A 23,073-nucleotide genomic window follows, 5' to 3' on the forward strand; every position below is an offset into this window, starting at 1 on the left:
TTGGCTCCTCGGACCTAGCTGCGCGGCTCGGGCCCGGGAGCCGCCGAACCCGCGCCGCCTCTGGGTGAGGACACGCCTGCCCTCGTCGAGAAAACTTTTCCTGCCGACTCAGTCGGGGCGGTGGTGGCAGGAAGTCCGGGCAGCGACCTGTCCTCCGCCTGCCCCGCGCGCCCTGCCGGGCGTTGGCGCTGAGCTTGCGATCAAGTTTGCGGGGGCCCCTTCCCGGCTGCTGGCGAGTCTCTCCTCGAGGGCAACGCCTGGCCCCGGGGAGGGCGGCGGGCCAGGGCGAAGGCCAAGGGCGCGTGGTGGCGCCGGAGGCGAGGTGAGCAGCGCGGCCCGGACCCGCACCCGAGCGCGCGGAGGGCGCGCAGCCCAGAAGGGAGCCTCCGGCGGCCGCTTTCTAGAGTCCACAGTCCGCTGCCTCCTCCGGGTGAGGACAGTGTCCAGGCCCCGAGTCTATCGAGGAAAATGAAGTTAAGCCGCCAGTTCACCGTGTTCGGCAGTGCAATCTTCTGTGTGGTGATTTTCTCGCTCTACCTGATGCTGGACCGGGGTCACTTAGACTACCCCAGTAGCCCGCGCCGCGAGGGCTCCTTCCCCCAGGTAAGCACCTGGGAGCCGGGGCGCGGGGCTCCGAGGGGCCAGGCGTGGAGGCCTGTAGGTACCTGCTGCTCCGCGCCGGGGCAGGGCGAGGCCGAACCGGAGGAGGGTCCGAGAGCCCTTCAGCCGGGGCTCTGTAGCGTTCGGACGGCGGTGGCCGCGACCTGGGAGCCACCTTCCCCGGGCGAGCCGAGTTAACAAAGTGCTGGCCGGCGTGCGGTAGCGGAATCGCGCTCGGGGGAAGTGGCCGTGTTCCCGAACTCTCACCCGGGCCTGTTGGGGTGGCCCCGGGCACCTGCTGGCCGGGAACCCGCGCGGCGTGGGGCGCCCCCTGGCCAGCGCGGCACCGGAGTGTCGCCGTGCGGAGTCGCCCGGCTCGCACAGGGAAGCCGCCAGCCCAGACCCCCTGCGCTCAGCGAGTCGCGGAAATGGCTCAAACATACCCCACCTAGACTTCCCCCCACCTCCACTGTCTCTTAGGAGGGAAAAGTTTATTGTGGCCCCTTTGCCCGTAGATCTGTAGGTGGATTTTGGCGTCATGCTCAGCTGTTACATTTGGTTAGTTGGCAGACGCGGGGAGCCGAGTGGAAGCGCGTGTTATGCTGCGGCCGGAAGCTGCGGGGCGCTCGGTCCTGCGCCCGGCGGTTAAATTGGCAAGTCAGTGGCGAAACGACCCGTCTAAAGTCTTTTATTTAAAGTTACTAAAAAAGAGCAAAACGGCCACAATCTGTACTGTTTGCGAGGGTACCGCGCGGCGTGCGCGAGTCGGTTTCAAGTTACTTGCCAGTGACCTGTACTTACCGGAAATTTTAGTAAAACTGGCCTGGTATTGTGTAGTGTCCTCTGTAACGAATGAGCCTGAGGAACTCAAACTCTGCCAAGCTAATCTAACAGCTACTACTTAGGGATAGGGAAACCTAGGACGTGAACAAATTGATATTTTAGTTTTTTTTGTTTTGGTGACAATTTAACTGAACAAAGAATATCCTTGCTATTTCTTCTGATATGCGGGGGCCAATGGCTTGGATTTAATTGAAATTAAAGAACAAACTTTACTTATTATGAAAGTGAAAAAAGACCCTTTATCGAAGGGGTGAATACAGAGCATTCAAAATGTTTTGCAGGTGAGAGGTATTAAAAATCTTGCTGCAGACAGATGTATCAAATTTTTAAAAGCTTCTGCTTTCCCTGGTAGTGTGAGAGAGAAAACATGAAATCGGCATTATGGGCATCTTTAAATCTTAGAGTTTGTCCAGTGCTTGTTGATGAAGTTGGGAAAAAAGGTAAACTCTCTGAAGCCAGAGCAAAAGGAGTTCTAAGCTTAGTTTGATATACTGTATAATTTTGGGCTTAAAATTACTGTGATTTCTTTCCCTCCAATAACCCCATTTTCAGAATTTCCTCTCTTACAGGAAAAATCATAAAAACTGATATATATTACTTAAAGTGTTATCTTAAATAATATCCTTTTGCTTGATGATCACTTGAAAATGATTTATGCAAACATCTGGGCTGGAATTTTCTGGCAACCTTGACATTTTACTCTATAAAGAAGTGAGTGACTCATTCAGTTACTGGGAAATCCTAGACAAAGTTGTAATTCTGATGTTTTAAGATACATCCCTAGTCCTTAGTGAAAGGCTGAAGTTCTGCTTAAGTAGTAGTAGTAGTTAAGGTGTAAAGCATCTGGTGGAAGGTGACAGTGGCTGCTGGACAAGACCCTGTGTGTATGTAGTGTTCTGTGAGCAGGGGGAGAGGGTGTGGAAATGGAGCTTTATTGTACTTAATGTTGTCTTCGTCAGATTTTCTGTACTGGATTTTCACTGCAGGAAGAAGATATTCTTTGCTGTTTTAGTGCTTGGGGGGGCCACTGACTCCTTGAAGCAAGTAGACATTATAAGTGCTCTATAAGCTTAACTCATGTGTGATATTGGCCTATGTGTTTTACATGACGAGCTTGATTCCCACAACTACCACCCAGTAGGTGAGGAAACTAAGGCATGAGAGATTAATTTGCCCACGGTCACACAGCTAAAAGCTGAGATTTGAACAGGCAGCCTTTGAAGTCTATGCTGTCTTCCCTCTTGGGAATCTGTTGCTTACTGTTGAGACTGGGGCCTGCTTGTGCAAAGACCTGATGTAGAATGTAAAGCATGTTGCTCTGTGGCACCTGAGCTTGTGATTTTTTTTTTTTTAAAGGAACTTTTGTTATGAAGCCATAATGAATGCAGGTGGTCCCTTTTCTGAAACATTTACTGTTTGAGTTTATACCTTTGCAGAATGTCTTCTACCTTTCTTCAAAGCTAAATATTATAATGAAAACTATTATGCAGCATAGCATCCAGCACTTGATTCCTTTTTATTTTTTTGAGACAGCGTCTTACTCTCTTGTCTAGGCTGGAGTACAGTGATGTGATTATAGCTTACCGCAACATCTAACTCTTGGGCTCAAGTGATCCTCCCACCTCATCCTCCCGAGTAGCTAAGGCCACAGTTGTCTGCCACCATGCCTGGCTAACTTTTGAATTTTTTTATAGAGACAGGGTCTCCCTGTATTGCCCAGGCTGGTCTCAAACCTCTGACCTTTAGTGATCCTCCTGCCTCTGCCTCCCTAAGTGCTGGGATTATAGATGTGAGTCACTGTGCCCTGCTGAGTTGATTCTTTTATTTTTTTCACTACTTCTAACCCCATGTTAACCTTAATTTGATGACAATACCAAACATAGCAAAAGGAGGCTTTATTATATTTCTTTGGCAAGTTTGGGTACTGAATTCTTGAGTTTTAATAGAGCCAAGCTAGTTCCTCACTATATGTCATTTTTGGTGTCTAGTAGAATGATTTATCTAGAAAGGTATTGAGTTCTTTTAAATTGTCCATTTTAGTTTGTTGATATGGAACCTTCACTAAGGTGTAGTAAGGTCTATCTTGTAAGCACGATATTAAAACCATTGTAGATTGAGAGCAACCTATTTGTTGTTTGGGGGGCCTTTGTTCTTTTTCTTTCCTCCCACAGCTCTGTGATTTCCACCACTTGGCTAGACTCTGGGGCAAGAGTGGGCCTGCTCTGGATGCTACAGTTCCTCCGTCTGGAGCAGCTGCCTGCCTCTGAGATAATCTTTGGTGGAGGGCTTTCTCCCTGTGCTTCCAGGAGGAATTACTTTGAGGGCTGGAGGCAACAGGTGGCCTAGTCTGTTTTAGCTTGCGTGTATATTTCAGGGTTAATAAATCTTAGCTAAAAAAATTAATAAAAATTCCACACTGAATGAGAGGCTGGCCAGGGCCTAATGCCCTGAAAATACTTCATGATAACTTGTGTGAATTTGAGCAGATGGGAAGGAGAAACGTTGTTAAGGTTTCCCTTGAAATTCATCATCACTTCTTACAAGCAGATTTTGCAAGTTGCTTACTATCTATGGTGTGTATAATAGGGTGTCTTATTAATGTCTTATGTTTGGATCTGGAGAATTAATGAGTCAGGTTTTGAATAACAAATTATCAATCTTTAAATAACTAGTATAGCATAGGACCACAGGGATTAATACTAACACTTGAAATACAGAAATTGAGACTGATGGAAAATGTGAAAGCAAAGTTCAGATTTTATCTTTGTACCTAGATAACATTTATCACGTGAGAAAGTGAGAATGTCTTTAAATAAGTTTGATTGAAAGCCATTGGAAGGTTGGGACTTTTATGTCTTTTTTTTTTTAACTTTTATTGTGAAACTGTAATGCACATACAGAAATGTGCTTAGATGTTTTATATCAGTACTTTTTAAGAGTCCCGCACAGAAGGTGTTAATAAAAGTTGACCCATGGTAATAAGTTAAGTAGGACCTGATCTCCCAATTTTTTTTTTTTTTTTTTGACCCAGTTTTACTTCTGATAAACTAGCTGGGCCAGATGCTCATGATTGCACGTGGTCTGAAGGTTTTCGCTTACTTCTAATGTGGTGTTCCCAGGTGAACATTGTTATCAGGGCCTAAATAAATATTTTCATCAGGGAGATGTCACAATTGTATTTATTGGGAGGGAATTCTCTCTGTTATGCATTAACTTGCATTAAGGGATATCTGGCAAAATATTGACTAAGTTGACCACTCTTATTTGTTGTTTTTGAGTCAGCTATTGCTTTTTGTGCTAGTAGTTAAAACTTTGACCATTTTTTGAAAGACTGAAGTATTGAGACTTTCCTTGAGGTAGTTCAGTAGCTGTTGCTGATCACCTGCTTTATTCTCAGTTTTTTGCATTCAGCAGTCTTTTTTGTAAATTTTTTTATTTTTTAATATTTAAAAATTTTTATTTTTTATTTTTTTAAGAGACAGAGTCTTGCTCTGTCACCCAAGCTGGAGTGCAGTGGCGTGATCACAGCTGACTGTAACCTTGAACTCATGGGCTCATATTCAGCAGTTTTAGTTTTCCCTTGTTCCCCAACTTTTATAGCGTAATCTTTAAGAAACTGGGGGGATATTCAACAACTCTGATAATCTGTGGTTGCCGGATTATTGCATTTTTGGCCCCTTCTGTTATGGTGGTCAAGTTCCTGATAGTGGACTTTTAAAAAGTTCATGTAGACTAAAGAGAGGAGGAGGAACTCTAAAAGAGCAAATTTGGCTTCTTTTCATAGTTATTAGTGGGTTGATCATGAGAGGAAGTAGAACAGTTTTGCTGAAATGGGTTTCTGTTTCAGTTTTCAAGCCAAGCTGTTAATTTTAAGGTTGAAACCATGTTTAAGTTCAAACAAGTTTGAAGATTAACTGTACTGAAATGGATCTCACACCTAGTGCTGTAGAGAGTATTGCTAAGTTTGCCTTGTGTTAGGGAGGAGGCAAATTATTTGATTTGATGAACTCTGTCTCTTGAGGTTATAGCGTAACTTTTCTAAGAGAGAGTATATTTAAGGTTATTTGTACTTTTACGAAGACAAATGCATAGTAGGTATCTAGTAAATATTTTAATGTTAAATTTCTAAATCTGACATACTGTTTTCTAAAGAAAATATCAACCTTAAAGCACTTTAGTTTACAACTATGCATACTCTACCTTTTACTGCCTCTGTCCTAGGGTTTCCCTTTGCTATTGACATTTTGGGCCAGGGAATTCTTTGGTGTTTAGGGCTCTCCTATGTATTCCAGGATATCTAGCAGCATCCTGCTCTCTACTCAGTATATGCCAGCAGCACCTTTCTCTCTCTTCTCAGTTGTAGACACCAAAAATATCTTCAGACAAACCGCTTTGGCTACAGTCTAGGCAAGGACACTTAGTTAGCATTTTGCATTTTAGGAAGGAGTGATCAAAAGGCTGAATTCTCATGCTCAGAAGGACAACTAGCATTTTTTGAGGGTTGAACACTATTCTATTTTTGGATGCCTAAAATTCATTTACCTATTTAGGATTCTAGATTGTAATATGTTACAGAAAATACAGGGTAGATTACGTTCATATGTAAGTTAAAGAAAAAAAATGGAAGATTGTTATAAAGGAATTTAATTTTTTTAAATCTTTACGAATTGGACATACTTATTCTGAGAAAAGTATTATGGTCAGATCGCTGTAAATAGATGATCTTTTTACTTTCTGTAAGCTGAATTAGAGGTTGGCAGTTGTCCAGATGTATTCCCCTTGCATAGGAAGATAAGATATATTGATTAGTAATAAAGTAGTATGAAAATTGTACACAAAAATAATTTGAGATGGTTGACATTTTCTTAGTTATTTACTTTTTTTCTGCTTATTTTATTTCTGTTAATTCTGATGATTCTGGTTACTACATTTTGTATATCTTCTTGAAATGAGAAAAAGAGAAAGAAACTGGAAAATAAAGTGAATAGAGACTTCCTTCCACCTGTTCATTTCATTTTGTCCTCTAAATAGCATTTTTTAGGCAAGGGGCTTGGAGGTGGGAGCTGGAAAAAAATGAAGTTCTTGGCAAATATCTTTTCTCCTTTTCTTTTGTCTCCAAGGCCTCTGGTCCTGAACTCTGCCTAAGTCAGCTAACTATGAGCCAAATCTGCCTGCCACCTGACTTTCTATGGCCACAAACTAAGAATGGTTTTTACATTTTTAAATGGTTTAATAGTGTTTAGTGACATAGCCACAGTCACGGTCATTCATCTATGATCATATCTGGCCACTTTATTGCAACAGTGGCAGAATTGAATAGTTGGGACAGAAATCTCCTGGTCCACAAAACCTAAAATATTTTCTCTCTGGGCTTTTTCAGAAAAAGTTTGCCAGTCCCTGGTTTAAACTGTATTTCTCTGTTTTTAACATTGGAGGCAAATATTAAATAGTATGGTTAGATCTGTCGAAGCAGAGGTGGGTTAATTAAAAACCAACACATTTTTTGTAAACTGGTTATTAGATAAGCATTGGTTAAACTTTGTGTTTGTAAAGTGTGGTTTAGAACTCATGTTATCTACATGTTTTATAGATTTCCTGGTATCTTTGGGGAACTTTCATGCCAGAACATGGACTTGCCTGATGAGTTTAATTGATTTCCTTTCATCACCTGGAAGGTTTCTTAGTATAGGACCACTCCGAGAGTGAGCGTTCTGGGCCATGAACTGTGCAAAATTGATCCAGAACTTCGAGATTCAAAACTTTGACTTTATAATTTTTTGGATCTGGTGTAATTCACAGATAGGCCTGATCTGACTGTGTGGGTTAGTTAGTACTGAGGACAGCCCAGGTGTGGGTATCTTCTTCATAAACCATAAATATAGGAGGGAACTCTCTGGGATCCTGAAGGTTGCTCAGGTTGGAGGCAGGGAACCGCCAGGTTGTTGGCAGGGGTACTGGACTGCTCTTCTACTTATCAAAGACTAATTAATTCTTGCTAATTTTCATCATTTTCCTCACATTCTTCCCTGTGGCACAGGCCACTGTTCCATTCATGTCCTCAGAGTTTAGTATTGTCTTTAAATTGCAGTACACTTAGTGTGAAGGAAATGGGGGTCATTCATTTCATGGAGTAGTATTAAGGTTAGTGTTAAGTAGAGTTTTTTAAGTATTTTGTTTTCCATTTTAAAATGTATGTACTTGTGCATTTTGCACATGTAGATGGATTTCCCACTGGCTTCCTTTGCAGGGAATCTAGAGAAATTTAACGTTTTTTCCAAGAGCAAAACAGACTCCATATCCGATCCTATCCTGTGTTCTTGCCGGTGGACCTCATTGTCCTGAATGAAGAGACTGGAGAGATGGGGATTTTGCCAATGACTTTTTTCTTTTAAACACTTTAGCATTTATAAAAGTGTAAATGTCCATACAAATATAAATTCAAATGGTATAGAAAGATATACGTTGACAGTTGAGTCCCTCTCCCTTCCTTCCCCACTCCTCTTCTCAGAGTCTCACTTCTGGCCATGTTTTGTTGCCACGAATGGTTCATTCTCTAGCCCTAAATATATGCTTATATCTCTTTTTTGATTTTTTCTAATTTTGAACTATTGTTTCCTTTATAAAAGACAAGGAATTTAATTCATACCTCTTCTAGTTTTTAAAAACTTAATTTTGTATTTAATACTTCTGTTTAATAAACCTTAACAACTCTTGATGATGTAATTGCATTTATTTTCTTGATCCATCGGCTTTAGACCTAATGTCTTGACCCCCCACTCTATCAAGGTGACATTTCTCCATCTTCTTCTACTCACTCTCTTTCCCTCTCCTCATGTCCGCACCCTCCTTCAGCTATCTTTTACATGGGTGAGTCTTGTATTATCTGCATTCATTCTGTGACCTAATGTCTTACATGTTCTGACTATTCATTGGTTACAAAAATGGAAAACCAATAAATAAGGGTATAGAATTTTAGTTAGGAGGAACAAGTTCAAGAGATCTATTGTACAACGTGGTGACTATAGTTAATAATGATGCATTGCATTTTTGAAAATTGCTAAGAGAGTAGATTTTCAGTGTTCTCACCAGAAAACAAATTATGTGATGCAATACATATGCTAATTACCAAGCCATTTGGCAATGTATACATTTTTCAAAACAACATGTTGTACATGATAAATATATACAATTTTTATGTCAATTAAAAAGTAAAAAATGTTAAAGAGAACCAGTACATAGCATTTTTGATTTTATGATAATATAGACGCTGTTCAGTGTGTATCAGGTTGTTTGGCCTCATAAAGAAGGAGGGATAATCTTGTATCGTTAAAACAGTGCCACTTGCAGGAAATATTCTAAGCATCAGAGCAAGTGGATTCTCTTATCTTATATTCCAGCTGGTAAGAATCATGCTGTATTTCAGTTTCCTTCACATCTGGACCATGACTTCCTTGTATAGCTCTTTGTTTTTCCTATTTCTAATTCCTTTCCCTTTTTCTTACTGACAGAGGAAATGGAAGTTATTGAATCCTGTCTATTGAATCTCATTATTTAAAAAATCGTTTTACAACTCAGCATGTCTCAATATTTGGTCCCTTGTGCCTTCTCAGGATTGAAAGTCTGAAGTCATGCCATTTTTTTGTTGTTGTTCACAAATTAGTGTTTACTCAAATTGCCATGCTTCTTGCAGGCTGATAGTGTTTTGTTTCCTGTGTGATAGGAAGCCCTTTCCCTTCAGGGTGAGGACCTCGGGGCTGAAGCTGTGCTCTGTAGCAGTTCCCTTCTGTGGAGGAATGTGGAATTTGTGGGTCCTGGCCTTGGTGGTAATGTTTTACCTGTGGAGCATTAGAGGAGAGAAGCCTGAGAACGTGAATCATTCTCAGAATCATTTTCCACATTAAAAAAAAGTCCTGAACTGGCATTTTTAGAATCCAGTGAAGTAGTCATTCTTACAGTTACCAGCATCCCAGAAAAGTCATACATATGAAAAAGTCTGACATAGAATTTTAAAGTAGGAAGGGTCCTTCCGGGTCAGGTAATTTTTAGTCTTTGATTTTTTCAGCTAAGGGCACTGAGCCACATAAACTGGACCTCAGCAGTTTGCCCAGCCGCAGCATACCTGGGACATGCATCCTGACTTATGATTCAGTGGCCTTTCTGCTGGACTATGCCCAGCGGCTGTTTGAGAATTTACTATGTGTTGGGTACTGTGGAAATTGTGATTGACATATGACATGCTTTGAAAGAGATTCTTAGTTATTTGGAGAAACACAACTGCCATTTGTGAAACAATTAGAGACAGTTAAGTACTATTTAATTATTCATTAAAAGAGTTAATTTAAACAGGTTCTAGAATGATACCTGGCACATAGTAAGTATTCAGTAAATGCTAGTTATTACCAATGGACAGCATTTATAGAGTATGGTGTACCAGGCCCCTCTTCTAGGTTCTGGTGTTACAGGAGCTAAGAATGTAATAAGAGTCCATTATCTTATCTTACATTCTTGTTATAAAGACAAAGACCTTAAAGGCAATGCAGAAACAGAACTAAGATCTAGTGGTGGCCTCACTCAAGTTGGCCAAAGGAGAGGGGAAGGAAACTAAGTTTTTCCAATTGCGTAGGACTTCTTAGAAGGTAGAAGGAACATTGCTAGTATAAAGGACAATGGTTTCAAAGGCTTGAAGTCCTGGAGGAGATTGGCTTGATTTAGAATCACTCTTTATCTCTTGTAAAGAGAAATTGGGAAAACACCCTGAGTAGTTCAGGATCAGATTGTGAATTGCCTCAGAGTCAGTCTGAAAAGTTAGGGGTTAGAGGGTAGTGAACCACTCCAAGTTATTGAGTGTACAGGAAGCTGCCTGAGAAAAGCAGTGCTAGATAATTAATTTTGTAGAAAATTTTAGACCTGGAAGGGAGCTAAGAGAATATTCAATCTAGATTATTCTGGTAGCAGTGTGTAGGAAGACTCAGAAGCAGGAAGGCAGCTGAGAATCTGTTTGAGGTAATACAGACATAAGGCAGCAAATTCCTGTACCAGTATTGAATTGGCTAGAATCGAGAGGAAGAAAAATGTGGAGACATTTTGTAAAGACAAGCACCAGGGCTTTCTGACAGATTTGATAAAGGATAATGATGGGTGACTTGAGTCAAACATTTTCCTCCATCTTTTTCCTTTGGGGTGTTGGAGACGGTTGTACTATTTGCAGAAAGGGATAGTTTGAAAGACGAGCTGGTTTGGGAAGCCAAGTTCAGTTTTGTTTATGATGAGGTGGCCGCCAGTGGAAATAGCCAAGTGGGCTGGAGCACCAGAGTGAGGGATCAGGGGCAGGAGGTGCTGATCTGGTAGTCATCAGCATAGCTGAGGATGCATGAGCTCACTTGGGGACTGTGCTTAGGAGAAGAGAACAGAGCCAAGTACATTTCTTATAGCCAAAAGCTGCACTTCTTATATTAAGATTATTGTGTAGCAGATGTTAATGAAATAAAGCAGCTTGTATTCGAATTGTCAGAAACTGGCTCATGGATCAGTTTACCTAAGAAGAAATAAGGTTATCAGAAGGAAGGACTTCAAAAAAGCATTTCAGTAGGAGACTTAAAAAGACCCTTATCATCTTTGGCACAAATTATGGAACTAAATTATGTTTGCTAGGTTGTAAGAAAATAAATCGCTATTTGTGTATGTGTGCGTATATGGGGTGTGGGAGGTCAGGTGGTGGAGAGGGAGAAATATTTACTAAGGATCAAAAGGCAACACCTCAAATAGGGGACTTATAGCTGAAGATTGTTCAGAAGATCAGACAGATTCTGAGAATAGCCCCCAAATTGTCTCTTGTTTGTCATAAACAAGAGCCCCTCTTGTTTGGTTGGTGGCTGACCCCATAAACTAAAGAAGTACAATTATCTTTGACCCAGGGCTACCTCTTGAAAGTGTGTAGAACCAGATGATGACAACCCTTGAGATACAAGATATTTCTTGTGACTTTTAGGGAGCAGATGTAACACTAATTTTTCTTTTTTTTTTAATAAACCAGATTTGAGAAGAGCCCAAGAAATTTGTATCCTTAACTCATCTTTGATAGCTGATGGTATGATATTTAGAAGTTTGCTATCATTATTATGTTGTGTCTTGCTAGTGCATTTGTTGCTTCTGTGGTGTTTGCTGTGTCCCACCTTGCCCTACGGACCAACTGGTTCTGATGGATTTTTATAAAGAAAGGGAGTAGGAAAGAATTTGTAAAACTTTAGAACCTGTGATGCTTGTAAAAAGTAGTTAGGAAATTCAGAATTTATAATAATCCAGATGGAGCTTGCCTAAATACTTGTCTCCTGTCAGTAAGGAATATAAGGGACTTATTCAGGAAGTGATTTGTATAAATAAGATTGAAGGGGGGCTGATTATCTACTTAATACAATCCTGCCTTCAGAGGCTTTCCAAAACTATTTTTGTATGAAAAATGATCTCAGACATGTCAATTGCATTTATTTTAATAAGCTAACATTGTTTAGGTTGATTGGCTTTTTCCATTACTGACAATTGTTCTCTTTTTACGTTAAAATTGTGTTTTTCAAAATTAGTTGTATAACATTATGTTGATAGAACTTTTGTCAGTAGATCCTAAAATACAATATATGCCCTTAAGCCATGGGAAATAAGTTTAGTATAAATGGATAGTGTATAATAACCCTGTGTACAAAGGCAGGCATATGTCAAAAAATATCAGACAGATTACTTTGCCAACATAGTCCAACACTCATTACCTAGATGGCATATAACAACATGATCTTAGTTACCTGGGATTGTTGCAGCCCGAAAATGTATTACAAATGAACTTTCATGCAAGCCCCTGGACGGGATACACTGTTGACAGATTATCTCAGAGTGCTAAGCATAAAAATATAGATATATTAAAAATAAATTTTAGAAGGAAAATCTGTGTGGTTTAAAAAAAAAAATTCTGCAAAAAATAGAGTAGTGTTCCATAGAACAGGTTGGGAAGTACTGAACTGAAGAAAGAGTTCTATTAGTTAACAGTTAATTTGTTTAGTGCCACTTACTTGTAGTTATTAAATGGATTTGTAAGTAATAAAACTGCATTTTATTAAAATTTTATAATCCAAATGTTTTGCCCTACATTTATACCCTTCTTCTAATCATTTTTAAAACGAGTATCTGTTTTGCATAATCTCACTTTGTACAATAGCTTGGTGCCTAAAATGTTTCCTCAACAGGAGGTAGTTTCTGTGCAGCTATATTGGGCTGGTGCAGGTGGGGCCATATGGTTTTAATCTAAACGTACATCTGGAAACTCACAGGGTGGAAATGGTGCTGTCTCCTGGAACCTGTAGAAAGCGCCAGCAACTGGAGTCCTGACCATGTTTTTGGAGGAGGGTAGTGAGAGGATTGGGTGCTATTGTTCCAGGTCAGGGCTGGGGTCCTCTGTAGAGATTCTGGAAGCTGCTGAGTGGTTGCCCAGGTGCAGTCAGAACTGCCTTGAATACCCTGCCAGGGTGAGAGATGGTGTGCTTAGAGCCCCAGCTCTTCCCCTCACAGTCATTTGGCACTCTTGTCGTATACCTGCATCTGAGCAACTCTGCTGCCATCGTACCTAGGCAAGTGTGAGATTTATGAAGAGCGATTCACCAGTGCAAAGAGAGTATGGCTCCTGAGATTTGGTAAGGCATTACGTAACTAAGTATTCTTTTTGCTCACATAGTGAGGATATTTATTTCTTTGAATGGACTGCGTAAAGACAATACCTTGGAAGAAATTCAGGCATGTTAAGCTCCGGGTCTGGAAAATACCATTAGAAGGTCATTTGTAACTGTGGCTTGTGGCTTGTTGATGGAGTGGCAGAGGTACATACAGATCTGTGACCACAGCTCCATTTCACACTCTTTTCGGCCTTAGCACTATACATCTTAAGGGGTGGAGTGGGCACTTGAGGGGTTACTTGCCCTTTTATCAAACCAAAAGCCTTCCTGTTAAGTGCCTGAGGTCTGACTAAATAGCAGGATTTTTCTGTGTAGGTCAAACAGTGTCTGGCTGACCAGGGACTGCTGCAATAACGATGACACCCCTGCTGGAAATATAGACTCTCTTTTACCAAATCACAGTTCCTCTATTTAGCTTTAATGCAGCGGTTCTTAACGGGGGATGTGTGAGAGTCGCCTGGTGAGCCATTTAAAATTATAAAAGGCGGATCCGTGCGCTTTCTCTAGGTAATCCCATTTGTTCCCATTGCTTGAAATTCATATTCATTCCGACCAAGTTTATGTATTCAGCCTGACTTCTCTCCTGAGTTCCAGACTTGTGCGTCCACTGACACCGCCATTCAGATATCTAATAGTTTCAGAACACAGCATTTGCCCCTTCTTCTGCTCCAGCCCCAGCACTCCCTGTTTCTCTAAAATGCCACCCACCCATCATCTTCCTGGTTGCCCCAGCAAAAACCTCAGAGGCCATTTTTCTTCCTTTCTTGCCCCTCTGATTCCTGGTTTCTCTGTCCTGTCAAATTCTTTCACATTCCTCCACCTCCACTCCCTAGTCCAAGCCACCATGGCCTTTACCTGGCAAACTGCAGCCTCTTACTCCTCTGACCCCAGCATAGCTCCAGAATGGCTTTAAAACTCTAAAACTCTGTCGAAGTTGAAGATGTTGATGTTTCTTTCCCTGAAAGTTACCTTTAACCATAAAGGCTGACTGTCTTTGCCTTGCTCCTTTACGGGTGCAAGATAGGTATAGAGCCTTGTTAGACCAAATTATGCCCCTGGGAGACAGCTTACGAAGTTAGGCGGGCTCACAGCTCTCCAGCTCTAGTGATGGGGATTTGGGCAGACTTTCTCTAACAAGGACTGTTAAGTGTAAGGATATTTTCTAAGCTTTCTTTATATGGGGCCAACTCTTTGCCAGGTGTATTAGTTTCCTATTGCTGCTGTAACAAATCACCACAAACTTAGTGGCTTAAAACAAGAAAAATGTGTTATCTTACAATTCTGGAGGTCAGAAGTCTGAAACAGGCCCTATTGGACTAAAATCAAGGTGTTTGCAGAGATGCGTTCCTTCAGGAGGCTCTAAGGGAGAATCTGTTCCTTGTCTTTTCCAGCATCTAGAGGCTGCCTGCATTCCTTGGCTCAAGGCCCCCTTCCAGCAAAAGCATTCCTCTGACCTCTTCTTCTGTCCTCACGTCTGCTTTGGCCTGGCTCTTCTATCCTCCTCTTTTCCCTTATAAGGACCTTTGTGATTACACTGGGTCTTCGCAGATATTGTAGGGTAATCTTCCCATCCCCAAATCCCCGATCATACCAGCAAAGCTCCTTTTGCCATGTAAGGTAACATATTTACAGATTTCAGGGATTAGGACAGGGACGTCTTTTTTTTTTTTTTTTTCTTGAGACAGTGTCTTGCTCTGTTGCCCGGGCTAGAGTGCCGTGACATCAGCTTAGCTCACAGCAACCTCAAACTCCTGGGCTCAAGTGATCCTTCTGCCTCAGCTTCCCGGGTAACCGGGACTACAGGCATGTGCCACCATGCCTGGCTAATTTTTTTCTATATATATTTTTAGCTGTCCAGGTCATTTCTTTCTATTTTTAGTAGAGACAGGGTCTCGCTCTTGCTCAGGCTGGTCTCGAACTCCTGACCTGGAGCGATCCTCCCACCTCGGCCTCCCGGAGTGCTAGGATTACAGGCGTGAGCCACCGTGCCCAGCCAGGACAGGGACATCTTTGGATAAACATTCTCCTTACTTTACAGGCACCATTTAAATTGATTTGGATGTATTAACTAATCCTCATAACAAACCTATGAGTTAGGTATTCTTAATTATCCACATTTAAAAGATGATAACACTGAGGCACAGAGCAGTTACGTAACTTGAAATTGTGTAAGGTTATATCGCCATTAGGTAATGGAGCCAGAAGTCAAATTTGGGCTGGTGTTAGGGTCTGTCCTTAATCATGATGTATGCTATTAATTTTTCTGCAGGTGCATATGGTACCCTTCAAAGTGATTTTAGAAAGCCATACTTTTATTATGTAGCAGTAGCTGTAGTAACAATACCATCTTCGGTGCTTACTTGTTGGCAGGTCCTGTGCTAAATTCCTTTACAGCTATTCCAAGCAGTGGGTGCCAACATTGCATTTTGCCCATAAGGAAACTGAGGCCCAGATATGTTAATTCCCCAAGATCACATAGCTAGTAAGTGCTAAAGCTAGTATTGGAAGCCAGATAGCCTGAACTAGATAGAGCCCATGTACCTAACCTTTGGGCTAAATTGCCTTTATCTTTATCTGGTGAAGGAAGTCATTAAAAATAAAGGTAATCATTGTTTGCTGTTACATGTTGGGCACATTCAGTGACAGAATCAGAGTTCAGAAAGATCTTGATGCAATGGAGTGATATGCTGAATCTCACAGTTAGTTCTGAAGGGAAACAAACCATAAATTAAAGGTGGTGTAGATTACAAGTTTCAGACACATGCCTACTCTGGGGTAAAATTTTGTTTCTTTTGAATGCTACCATTGGTGGTCATATTGTAAACGTAATAATTTCTAAAGTTCTCATAACTAGAAACTTGATTTGGTTGAGTACAGATCTTATATTACTACCATGGTAGGAAATAGTCCAGGATCATCTTGGGGTTCTCTTTCCAAACTCCCTGTTCTATATCATTTCCACAAAAGTCTATGAAGACCACCCTATTAATTAGGGTTTTTCTTCCCATTCTTTTCTTACCTACTGTTTGAAATACAGTGAAGTTTTTCTTTCTTTTTTTGGGGGGGAGGAGGATTTTATTTCTTAAAAAAATTGTTAGACTGTTTTGTTTCTATTTGTATTATTTTTAGTGTGAACTTATATGTCAAAAAATTTAATACTTCCTTGTCTTAGGAGGAAATGTTACACACTGTTTTCTTCCCATTTTCTCTCAGTGTATATTGGAGATCCTACTGTGTGCCAGGCATTGTGCTATGTAGGTAGGTGTAGGGATACAATTATGAGTTAAACAGGTATGATGCCTGTTCTCAGTATAGAGATCCATATAGTGATGAAAAAGGAGAAGCAACACATGAATAAAATAGATAATTGTAATAAGGCTATCGGGGAAACAAAAATAGGTTGAGCTAGAGAATAATGTTAGGAGGCCCATTTTAGATAGGGTGGCTGGGAAAGGCTATGCAGAGGTGACATTAGGGGTGAGAGTTGAAGCATTGTATCAAGAGAGAACACGCACAAAGGTCCTGAGATGAGGTGGGGAGAGGCTGGCTTGGAACTGAGATATGATATCAGGGTGAAGCCAAGTTGGGAAAGAGAGAGAGAGATGCAGGTCCTCACTGGCTGCGGTGTAAGGTGTTTTGATTTTAGGTACCTACCTAGGGGGAGATTAAAGCCCCTTACTGGAGACCTGTAGGCAGCTTTTTGGGGAAGGTGTTTTCTGGACTTGCATTTGAAACCCAAGTTGAGATGTCAGGTAGGCGTTTGAATATATGGGTCTGTTTTTCAGAGAAGAGGTTTCAGTGGGAGATACAAATATGGGAAACATCAGTGCAAATACGAATTTAAATCACGGAGTGGATGAGATCACGTAAGACAGTCTAGAGAGGTAATAGGCTCAAGAGTTAACCTTGAGGCTCTCTAACATTTAGAGGTTGGGAGAGAAGGAACAGCAAAGGAAATTGATAAACAGTCGGCAGGAGGAAAACAAGGGCGTGTTGTACTGGGGGTGAGTAGAGAAAATGATTCTAGGGGGAAGGAGTGCTCCACTGTGCCAAATGCTCCTGGAGATGAGAAGTCATGTAAGGGCACTGTTCTCCCTCAGGCTTGGAATGTGGGAGTCTTTGGGGACTTCACAAAGGCAGCTTTGGTGGAGTGGTGGGCAGATGCTGACTGGAACGGGCAGATGAATGGATGGGAGTTTGTAAGGAAGGGAGGATAGTGAGTGGAGACTTGATAATGCCTGCATTTCCATGAAGAGGGTAGAGCCCTGGAAGGGAATTTAAGGTGTTTTAGTCAGGGTTCTCCAGAAAGAAACAGAACTGATAGGATACACACACACAGAGGAGAAGGGATTTATTAGGGGACTTGGCTTTCTTGATTATGGATGCTGAGAAGTCCCAAGATAAGATGTCTGGGAGCTAGAGGACCAGAGAAGCTGGTAGCATGGCTCATTCCAAGTCCAAAGGCTTCAGAACCAGGGCAGCTGATGGTGTAACTCTCAGTTCAAGGCTGAATTCCGGGCAGCCTGGGAAGCATTGATGTGAGTCCCGGAGTCCAAAGGCCAGAGATCCTGGAGTTCTGACATGCAGGGGCAGGAGTAGAAGAGCAGTCAGGCTCTAGGAGAGAGCAGATAAGAATTTGCCCTTCTTCCACCTTTTTGTTCCATCTGGTCCCTTAGTTGATTGGATGGTGCCAGCGCACATTGAGGGCAGATCTTCCCCACTCAGCCTACTGACTCTCACTCCAGTTTCCTCTGGAACCTTCTTCCCAGACACACCTGGGGCAGCTCAATCATTCGAATCAAATGCCAAACCCCCTGGATTTCCCTTGCAGCAGACAAGGGATGGGCTCAGTGCCCACTGAAGAATTGAGAGTAATCAGTGCTTTACCAGTTATCTGGGTATCCTTTAATCCAGTCAAGTTGACACCTCAAATCAACCATCACATGGGGTTAAAGGAAGCACAGGAGTTTGCTTGACTTTTTTAGATTTAGATAGGATACGATATTAAGTTGAATAACGTGAAATTGGTGATATTTGACTATTTTTTACCTATAAGAATGGCAATTTCATCTAGTTTGAGCAAATAAAACACATTGTACTACTGAGAATGAGTTGCTTTGAGAAGGGATGCTTGATGGGCAATATTGAGAGGGTTTAACCGAAAGAACAAAGACCAGACTTTTGAGCAGTTGAGGGAGATGGGATTGTTGCTAAGCAGAGGGTTGGCCTTTGAGGCAGGGGGAAGGGAAGGCATATATTTGTAACAGGAAGGAAGGCAAAGATGTGCAGATTCAGCCATGCTCATCCTAAGTCCAGTCCCCAGCACCCAGTGTCCTACCTGGGGCAAACAATTGTGTAATAAGTTTACAGATTTAGCTGTAGATAAACATTGATTGATTTTGTTCATAAGACTGAGTGGGTACTGATCCTGTTCTACTTTGTAGTAGAACTCTAAATTTGTTTTCCCCAAAGTCTTTGATATCTGTGATTTTTTGCTCAGTTTTTCTTTCACTAAAATTGGAATAAATAAAATATCTTGACCTCCTTCCCTACTCCTCAACAGTGCAACACTGTGGCCTCCTTAAAGAACGGATTAGCAAATCAAAGAATAAAGTGGTTTTCTCACAAGTGATTTCCTTGCCCTACAGAAAATCATCTTTTTCAATACTGCTATCAATATTCCTTGACTTGTCATCATAACTGAAGTCTTATCTATGATTTCTGTTACTTTAATGCAAACTATGAGTGCACTCTTCTCTGTCATGTGTACAGAATTTGCTTATGAGGTGTGTGTATTCCAAGAATCAGCTGTTTGAAGGGACACTTTATTCCACTGCATAATATAGTCCTAAAAATGATTTTCATTAGGCCATTGTGTGGACGTGTCCCTAGGCCACAATTTTCCCTATGCATGTAATTCAGTACAGAATTCCAGATACTGATCGTTAAGTTTATCTTTAAAGCTGCAATGAGAGTGAAAGTCATCTTTAATGCCCTTAGGATCCTTTTTCATGAAATGTCTCCTGTAATGTTTATTTTGAATAATATTCTCATCCATGGGTTATGGCACCAAGGCCCTAGTAAAAATATTCCCAGGAGGAGTCCTCTTCTTACTCTTACTTGTTGAGCTCTAGGCAGCTTTGCTGTGTATGTGGCTCCCAAAATGATCTTTTCCTCAAAGTACAGAAAAATATGGGCACCCTTGTATTAAGCTTGTAATATTATAATAGTGTAAGTATAAGATAGAACATGAAGCATTTTTAAAAGCTCTGAGGTAATGGCGTTTTACACTAAGCTCAGGTTTTATTTTATGGAGGTGTGCAGCTTTTACTACTGGCAAGGTGAGTCAACATGTTCTAATTGTGCTTGGAATAAGACCTTGATTTGCTGTCACCTGCTGTGGTAGAAATTGCATGCAGCGTCACTGAAGTGGATTTGTATCTTCAATATTGGACGTTTTCAACAGAATCTGTCAGAAGTGATTTCAAAAGCCCACAGTCTATGGTATGATGAGCGAAGAAAAGTTTTCCCCTTATTTCAGAAAGCCTTTGATAGCAAGTCTGTTTAGGAAAATATATGCAGATTAATCAGTCATGTATCTGACTATCAAAGAGTTTTAGGTTCTTTGGGTTGAACTTGGGTTGAAAGGGTTATGCCAAGGATCCGTTTTGGTCTTTCCATGGAGAATCACTCATAACCAATGTCGATGTGTACAGTATGATGCTGCTCAACAGCCTTGCTGATCTGGAATCTACATGGTGGTTCAACTAGCTTCTCAGTCCAAGTCCTGAATGAGTGTTGCATTGATATTCCAGGTTGCCTTTGCTTGGCCGTTTCCAGTTGTAAAGTGATGCCTGTTCTTTCCTTTGCTCTTCTCTCAGGGAAATGGGGCTGGTCTTGCAGGAGGAGATCTGTGCTAAAACCTCATACTTCCTGTCTCTGCATATGCTGATGAACAGGCTACAGAGTTCTGCCTTGTGGTTACATCCCACTCCACCCTACCCTAGAGGTGACAGTTACCTTAAAGGACTACAGTTTTGATGTGCAGGGGGCCATTTCTGTCACAGGCTGCGAGAGCACCTTTCAGGACTGTGTTGGTGCGTGGCTGCCTTGTGCGCCTGCCCTCTCCTCTCCACCATCAGGGCTTTGGGTGTTCGTCCCTAGTGTCGTGCCTCCCCCACCAAAGATAATTTGCTGCTAATTTTGATTGCTTTTTTTCTTATCCCAAAATTTCTTGCCTTATCTCTTCAACTTCTGTCCGTTCTGGCACAGTTTGCTCAAATTATCAGTCTTCTTTTGGTAGATTGCAGTCTCTTGACTTCTCTCCTTCCCCTTGTTGAACTGACCAGTAACCCATGAGTATAATCCTCGTATCTTCTGCCCCCCATTACAAAACCAACAAATATTCATAACAGGCTGAAAGAGAATGTAAATATCCATGCTAGCTTTTAACCATCTCGTTACATGGCTTTTCATGTTTTTTTTCCCCCCCAAAAGTATATTATATGTACTAAGCTGCCTTTTCTCTACTTTATTTCCTGAAAATACCTTATATTTCTATTTTTAAAAAATTTATATTTCTAAATTTTCCGTGGCTGAAGACCATGTCATGATATAAATCTATCATTTGACCGGTTTCTTACTTTTAGACATAAAGTAGGTGTTTTCTCTTTTCCCTTCTTTCCTTCCTGCCTTCTTGTTATTTCTGGGTAATGGGTGTCCAGAGTTGTTTGTTCACTGTGTGTATAGTTATTTTTTTAAACCTTAATGTAGATTGTTTGGAGTATGAGGGGTAGGCTGTTGATAGTTATGCTATCACCTAGTATGTTCTAAGACAGGGACCCGTATCTTATGCATAGCTGTCCTTCCAGCATGTAGCATTATACTGGACACAGTGAGTGTTTACTACAGAATTGTTGAGCTTCAGAAATATGAGGGCCATTTGACAAATGTATGAGTATCTGCTCTGTACTTGGAACCCAGGATATAGGGATGAACAAGACAATGATTGTCCTTGCTCTTATAAGCTGGGCTATTATTCTATATAGCAAGGTGAAGCCTCTTAATGTCAGGATCAGTGGAGAAAACCAAGACACACAGTATAGTAAAAGCAGACTGACGGTGTGGTTACTTGGGGGATGTTCATGCTTATGGCTAATTAAGAATTGACTAATCGATTTTTCTATAGATGGTATTTCTTATTTAGGATTGCCCACTAATGTTAATGGATTGAGATAGAAGGATCTTTTCCAGGTTCGTACTTTCTGACTCTTGTAAGTCTAATCAGTTACTCTTAAATTTAAATTTTCATACCTGAATATAATATGCTGTTATACCTAGTGATTTCAGAGACTCAAGGATCTTTTAGAACTGAGTTTGGGGAAAATAAGAAATATATCTCAAAATATTTTTGGTCCTTCTATTTCACATTTTAAAATATGATTAAACAAAGATTGCAGCCATGGAGAAGATTCTCTGCTGTAAATTGGTGTTTCAACCCTGCCAGCTGTCCCTGCTTTCTGTGATCCCACTTATAAAAGTGGAAAGTGAAGGGTGAGTGGTTGCCCTCATAGGCAGCCACATAATTTAAAAAAAAAAAAAGATGTGTATGCCTCAGCAGAACTATATTAGTGTTTCATATAGCTGCCTGTTTCTTTTTTATTGTAGGGCCAGCTCTCAATGTTGCAAGAAAAAATAGACCATTTGGAGCGTTTGCTAGCTGAGAATAATGAGATCATCTCAAATATTAGAGACTCGGTGATCAATTTAAGTGAGTCTGTGGAGGACGGTCCGAAAAGTTCACAAGGCAATTTCAGCCAAGGTGCCGGCTCACACCTGCCATCACAACTGTCCCTCTCAGTTCACCCTGCAGACTGCATGTTTGCTTCACAAAGTGGAAGTCATAATTCAGATGTACAGGTAATATATATGTATTTATTAATAATCACTGGGCTTTTTTTGGATTTGATCTGTTATCTGTCCTAAATTGGTAAGTTGCTTAAACTCTCTAGATTCTAGTTTCTCTTAAAAGTGTTTTGATTACTCACATTGAGCATTAATGTTCTTTTTAATGATAGAATTTTGTAATTTTATGTTTCTCTCACTTTTTCTTACTATTTTATACTTAAGTGAATACAGCCTTTTTTTTTGAGACGGAGTCTTGCTCTGTCACCCCAGCTAGAGTACAGTGGCGTCATCATAGCTTACCGCAGCCTCAAACTCCTGGGCTCGAGTGATCCTCCTGCCTCAGCTTCCCAAGGAGCTGGGACTACGCCCAGCTAATTTTTTCTATTTTTTGGTGGAGATGGGTGTTGCTCTTGCTCAGGCTGGTCTTGAACTCCTGACCTCAAGCAGTCCTCCTGCCTCAGCCTCCTAGAGTTCTAGGATTACAGATGTGAGCCACTGCACCCGGCCAATACAGCCTTTTTATATACATTTCAGGTCTTCTTTTCTATAATAGTTGAAAACCTTTTATAGGTTTAAATTTTGCTGAAGAGATTTTCTTACCCTCCTTTTGAGAATACAGGAAAAACCCTGCTATTTGTACCTGTTATACATTAAAGGTTTCATACAATGTAGAGTTAGTTTATTTTTTTTTCCTGTAGTTTTGGGTTTTTTTTTTTTTTTTTTTTTATTTTGGGTAATTATCCTTTTACAAGGGATAAGGGAAATATTGTAGCTACTACCCACATGTGGCTACCGAGTACTTGAAATGTGACTAATTTGGCTTGAGATGTGCCCTCAGTGTAATATACACACAGTATTTCAGACCTAGTATGCAAAATTTGTTAATTCATTTTTACATTGATTGTATGTTGAGATAATATTTCGGATACATTGGGTTAGATAAAACATCGTTAAAATTAATTTCCCCTGCTTTGTTTTCCTGGAAAATTAAAATTGCATCCTTGGCTTG

The 23,073-nt window shown here is 41.0% G+C and overlaps 1 protein-coding gene across 5 annotated transcripts in view; it reads left to right on the forward strand.

The window, feature by feature from the left end:
* Window positions 1-352: 352 nt before the first annotated feature.
* MAN2A1 (mannosidase alpha class 2A member 1) overlaps window positions 353-23,073 on the forward strand; it is a 167,583-nt gene continuing 144,862 nt past the window's right edge. For 4 of the 5 annotated variants that reach the window (XM_045566453.1, XM_045566454.1, XM_045566455.1 and 1 more), the window contains exons 1-2: window positions 353-603; window positions 21,825-22,076. In XM_045566453.1, coding sequence (XP_045422409.1) covers window positions 469-603; window positions 21,825-22,076 — 387 coding nt within the window. In that variant the 5' untranslated portion in view covers window positions 353-468. Of the gene's footprint in view, window positions 604-21,824; window positions 22,077-23,073 lie in introns of those variants that run through there. The other variant, XM_045566457.1, reaches the window with a different exon arrangement.

Source organism: Lemur catta, chromosome 12 (genome assembly GCF_020740605.2).
Source record: "Lemur catta isolate mLemCat1 chromosome 12, mLemCat1.pri, whole genome shotgun sequence".
NCBI classification, from domain to species: domain Eukaryota; kingdom Metazoa; phylum Chordata; class Mammalia; order Primates; family Lemuridae; genus Lemur; species Lemur catta.